The sequence below is a fragment of the Heloderma suspectum genome, chromosome 3 (assembly GCF_057233095.1).
Source record: "Heloderma suspectum isolate Gila_16-S chromosome 3, 16-S_ref, whole genome shotgun sequence".
Taxonomy (NCBI): Eukaryota; Metazoa; Chordata; class Lepidosauria; order Squamata; family Helodermatidae; genus Heloderma; species Heloderma suspectum.
In genome coordinates, this window is record NC_139460.1 from 97,555,969 (window position 1) to 97,561,968 (window position 6,000).

The following is a 6,000-nucleotide window of genomic DNA, read 5'->3' on the forward strand; positions in this document are numbered from 1 at the left end:
AATTGGTGGATTGCTCCTGAACTCTCCTCCTCACTGGTAGCCCAGATCGCAGGTCATCACTAAAGCTAACAAGGCAAAGCTAGACAGCCCCTGCTGAGAGAGCAACTACTGCAGAGAGAGAGGGGGGGGGGCAGGCAGAGGGCCAAACCTGAGGTGACTGGAAGCTGCTAGTGAACCTAGAATACTGGTTTAGCTAAAAGATGACCAGGGTGTGGACAAAAGCTTTTACTAAGCTAAGGGGAAAGAGAGGAAGGACCATATTTTTAAGCAGTGTTGTAAAACAGGGGTGAACAACTTGTGGCCCTCCAGATATTTTGGCCTACAACTCCCAGCATCCCTCACCATTGGTTATGCTGGCTAGGGCTGATGGGAGCTGTAGGACAAAACATCTGGAGGGCCACAAGCTGCCCACCTCTGTTGTAAAAGGAGAAATGTCATGACTTGGTGATGGACTAAATATGGGAAATAAAGGAAATATATATAATATTTCCAACACAACTCCTCACACATACTCCTCTATAGTTCCTGCACACACTACTTTGGGAAGCTCTGCCTTGAGACCAGAATGGGCTTTAAAAGTGGCTTTTGTACAGACATAGCTTTGCCTTTCTCTTCTACCTTGTAATGTGCCACGCAAAAACACAGCGCTAAACTGTTCTTTTGTCACAAGGATACAAAAGAAATGGCCAAATCCATTATCCCGCAGCTTCTTGTCAGCATCTTGAAGATATGTTTGAGCACATGGATGCAATGTATGGGATATAACATTCCAAACTGTGGGACAACTTTACCAAACCGTATACAAGCACAGACTATGCACACCAGGGCCAGACCCCAAACATTTTGCAACCAGTGGTGAAAGGCAAGATGCCTCCCACCTCCTAGAAACCTACCCTTTGAGTCCATGTATACCACAATCGGCCCCTGCTCCCTATGATGTATACCCAGTAAAAAAACCAAAGGAGTGCTTTCCTCTCACACATTAAGGGACACATTTCATGTACCTATGAATTTTGTTATGAAACAGTTAATCTGAGCCTGATAATACTTACTTGACATATAGATATAAAACATGATAGTTTCATATACATTATTTCAGTAATCTTTACAGCAACCCTGTAAGATAGGTCAGTTTCCTGCCCTAACACTACAGATGCAGGTGCTAAGAGGCAGGGCTTGCATAAAGTCACCTAGTAAGGTCATGGCTAAGGTGAGATCTTAGCCATGGGACTGTCTGGGTCAGAGCTCACACCCTAGTTTCTACATGACACCTGTCCCTTCAGTAGCTCAAGGGCAAAATGGCTCTGTACATGTAACTTAATAACGTATGCTGCCAATAATACATAAATAAGCTCCTACTATTTAATAACGTGGCTTGAAATTCTTAAATAGAAAATGCTGCAATCGTAAGATATATTATGTTGTTACTGTTGTAAGCAGTACAAGAACGTAAATAGTCATGGATGTTAAAATGCTATTTTAATGATGTTATAGAACAGGGGTCTTCTGCTGACTAAACAGAAGCAATTCTATGGGTGCAATTTCCTGGTGTGAATGCAATTATACCAGTATTAAAAAGTCCATTATGACACATGGAATGTCTAATTTAGGTGAGTATGACAGAATTTCTCATGCTCATCCTTCTCACAATGAAAAATCAAATCCCCTGCAGACCACATAAGCATAGTTATGTGGAAGTAACTGCCACTGACATCCATTCAACTTACTTCCACAGAAATCCATGCATTTATCAAGGTCTAAGGGGGGGCGGGGAATCTCAGTAAGAAACTAGCTGATATTCACAGTAGGGTCTCTAACAACAGAAGATCATGTCTTTGTTGGATGCAAACATTTACTGTGGGGTTGTCAGCAATCTTCCTACAGTGCTTCCTTTAATCTGGGAGAGGTTGATGTAACTTTCAATAGGTGTCAAAAATGTACTAGAAAAGAGCAATTTCATATACATTTCAATCCTACTTACATCTAAAGGTAAAGGTGTCCCCAATTACATCTATTTGGCACTAAATTGGACATATTTCCACGTTCTTATCAGAGTTTCTTTCTCAATCTTACATAGTTGGGTCAATTTCATTTAGAAGTTTCATTTTAAAAGTTGAATACTTAGAGGCGTTCTCATCACTTTGTTCTTCACTGAGCCTCTGATAAAATGAAGGCCAAAGACAGGGAGCAAAGTACAGTATGTTATGAATTCTGATAATTATTATCACTGGGAAACACACAATACCTATTACTTTTAGTATACTTAATACTTACTTATTATACTTATTATCATGGAACAGTATGACCAGATTTCTGCAGAAACTGGAGGTAATTGTTGCAAGTCATTCAACCCCTAACCTTTCAACCAAAACCAAAATCTCAACCTGCACTCATAAACACTTATAACATAAAGTGCAAATGTACACTGAATACAAGCCTAGAATTCGTTCACTTCCTCTGCACTGAATGTTTTGAGGAAGAACTTTCCATCTTAGAAGTAGTTTAAACAGAAAAGTTTTGAAGATGCTTTCGTAGATGTTGCCTAAGTGAACTCCAAAACCCTAGATTTGTAGATTCTTATAAAATCAATTGACTTTTACAACATTAGACTAATTGCTGATTGAGAGGACTATGTCTACCTTCCAACACACATCAGGAAGGAAGGAGGGAAGTCTCAGTGAAATGAATTGGATATATTTCCAAGCAAATGTACTTAGAGCTGAGACATGGCAACAGTTTAATAAATTTTTATCTTGCCATTTTGAACTGTGATATCAAAAGGGTGATTCTCTCATCACTTATACCACAACTGTACTAGATCTGCTGGATATCCCATATTCTAAGGGCTATGCCTTAATTTACAGCAATGCCTCTTATTTCTGAAAAACTGCAAGAAAACCAAACCAAACCAAACCACCCATGTCATTTATTTGACTTGCCAATTCTGCTTACATGACCATCCCAGATAACTTCCAAAAGAACAACATCCCAGAGAACTTCAGTACAAATAATATATTGTACAGTGCCCAGAGAACTTCCATTATTGGGCAGTTTAACAGTACAGTAAATAAATGAAGTAAATAAATCTCTACACCTACAAAGTGTTAAGCATTCCCAGTATAATCTCCCTTCTTCAAAAATGGGCTGGCTGGTAAAACTGCAACATATTCAAGCATGCCCAATGCAACAGAAAACCTCCTGGTTTTCCTGGTTGCAGTCCTTTGTCCCTTACCCCATAATGAGGTAGAAATATTCACTCACCTATATGGAGCAAGAAAAAAAGGGTTGTAACTGGACAAATCCTTAAAGGTGGAGATCACAATTCCTTCCCTGTCCTGGATCCAGTTGTCCCCTTGAAAACAATACTCCCTGCCCGCCACCCTGCCTGCATTCAAGTTATTGGGATATTTACCTAGGGAAGCATAATGGTTTTAGCCCCAAGCACACCAAAATATTTGCACTGGAGTATTTCTAATAAGAGAGAAAAGCTCTGTTCACGAGTTCATCCATGTAGAAATAAGTAAGTGGAGTGGGAAACCAGAATTGTGCTCACTGGTCCTGCTGCCAACTTTCACATGTTCACTTGAACCTGTGAACAAAGCCTACACAATGTATAACTGTGGGGGCAGGGGGAGAGAAGCATTTTAGCAGCATGTTGTACTCCCAACTTACACACATTTGTTTGAACATCAGAAGTGACTACATGTGCATAGGGCTTGATGCTAATGTTCAACCAAGTTGGGGTGGCATCTACCGTCATGATCACGTTTCCCCTCTTTCATGCATTCATTTCTACACAGATTAAGGCATGAGTGTAAGTGGTCTGTGTGAACGGAAGATTAAATGCAATGTCCAGAATCTGACAGAATCTGACGGGGGGGGGGGGAGTGCCAAGGAGGACACTGCAAAGGGGGGGAGGACTTGTGTGGATGCAGGCAGCTCCCCCCCCCCCGTGTTTCCAGCCAAGTCATCCCACTCATCACCAAAAGCCAACAAAGAACCTTGTGACACCTTAATGAGCAATCCGTTTATTACGGCATAAGCTTTCATGGACAAGAACAGAGGTGGGCAGAAGGTAGATCTCCAGATGTTTTGGACATCAACTTCCAGCATTCCTGACCATTGGTTATGCTGGCAGGGTCTTATGGGAGTTGAAGTCCAAAAATCTGAAGATCTACTTTTTACCACCCCTGGACTGGAGTCCAGTTCATCAGATCTGATGAAAGTGGGCTCTAGTCCACCAAAGCTTATGCCATAATAAAAATCTTCAAAGTGTCACAAGACAATGCTGGTTTTTCTGCACCAGACTACCGCTACCCCTCTGGAAGTTTGGAAAGAAAGAAAGAAGGAAAGATAGAAAGAGAAAGAAGAGGGAGGGAGGGAGAGGAGCACTGAGGCAAGGCAAAGGGTAGGGCAGGGAAGGTGTGGAACGTGGCAGGGATTCGAGGCGCGGCTACCTCCATGCCCAACTTCTGCTTCAGCACCAGGGCGGCGCACAGGTAGCCGGCGCGGCCCACGAAGAGCTCGTCGGAGCCGCACTCGAGGAAAGTGATGGGGGCGCACAGCTCGCACAGCTCGCGGAACTTGCCCAGCGGCCTGGCCCAGTCCGGCAGCCCGAGCGCCTGGTAGACCAGCGCGGCCACGGCATACACGCCCGCGCCGCCCAGCAGGAAGGCGGCGCGGGTGTCGGCGTCGGCCTCGCCCCAGCCCTCCTCGTGGCGCACGCAGGCGTCGACCAGCTGCTTGGCCGCCCGCAGGTAGGAGTCCCGCGCCTGGGCGAAGTGCGGGCACTGCGCGACGTGGTAAAGCATGTAGGCCACGCCGGCCACGCCGCCGTACAGCCCGCCTTGGCAGCCGCCCAGGCCGCTCGCCGCCTCGCCGCCGCCCGGCGCCGGCACCTCCTGGAGGATGCGGTCGATGGTGGCCGTCACCAAGGGCGTCACCGCCTCCTTGCACTGCCCGGCCAGCAGGCTGCCCCTGTAGTCATCGAAGCGGTTGGCGAAGCAGCGCTTGCTCTCCATGCCCGGCGGCGGCGGCGCTTGCCCGACGACGGGCGGACGAGCCGAGCCGGGCTGCACACGCTCGCTCGCTCGCACGCCCGCCGTGCCCGCCGAGACGAGAGACGCTCTGAGGAGGAGGAGCTGCCGCCGCGGCTCGCTCCGCAGCTGGGCGCTGACGGACTGACTCAGGGGCGGCCGCGCGCAGCCCCCTGGACGAGGTGCGCCAGCGGCCAACTCCTCTCGCCCTGCTGAGGCGGAGAAATGAGAAGCCACGCGGCCAGGCAATGGCCTAGCCGGTCGTGTCGCGCCTCCTCTTCCCGCGGCCCAAAGCGAGGCTGCTTCTCGCCGCAAGAACCGTTTGCGTTCTCTCTCGCTCCGGTATCGCTTGAAACGTCTGCAGAAGACAAAGTGCCGCCGCTGCCGCTGCCGCTTCTGTGGCATATGCGCTCCTCTACGCTCGTGGGAGCAGCAGCAGCTGTCAAGCTTGCGAAAATATTGCCTGCATTGGGAACGGACCTCCTCCTGCACCCCCCCGCCCCCTTCTCCATTTCTATTGCCTAAAAGTCTCAAAGAGAGCTCGTTTCCAAAGCGTAATTGTCTCTCCCCACGTCTCCACCCCTCTCCATGAGTTTGCAGGTTTTATTATAGCAGCTGAATATAGAATTCTTTTTAAGGGCGTTATGAAATCCACCAGAGAAGGTCAGTGTGGGAGAGTGGAGACATTTTCTTAAGGTAACACAACTAGTGAGAAGGGGATTACTATTTAGAAAGAGGGAAATGAGAAGAGGATTACTTTTTAGAAAGAGGAAAATGAGAAGAGGTTTACTTTTTTAGAAAGAGGAAATGTCCAGTTATTACTAGAGGGTGAAGAGACATCTTGCCCTTTTAATATACTTGAACGCCTCTAAAAGGTACACATGTTTTGTTGTAGTCGTGGGTTTTAACATAATATTTTGACAAGTTTTTAAATGTACTTTAATTTTTTTTGCTGAAGGCCATA

General features: G+C 46.5%; 1 protein-coding gene across 1 annotated transcript in view; it reads right to left on the reverse strand.

Annotated features, from left to right (window-relative positions):
* LANCL3 (LanC like family member 3) overlaps positions 1 to 5,500 on the reverse strand; it is a 37,737-nt gene extending 32,237 nt beyond the window's left edge. Inside the window, exon 1 of the mRNA XM_084841739.1 lies at positions 4,458 to 5,500. Coding sequence (XP_084697865.1) covers positions 4,458 to 5,441 — 984 coding nt within the window. The 5' untranslated portion in view covers positions 5,442 to 5,500. The remainder of the gene's footprint in view (positions 1 to 4,457) is intronic.
* Positions 5,501 to 6,000: the final 500 nt, after the last annotated feature.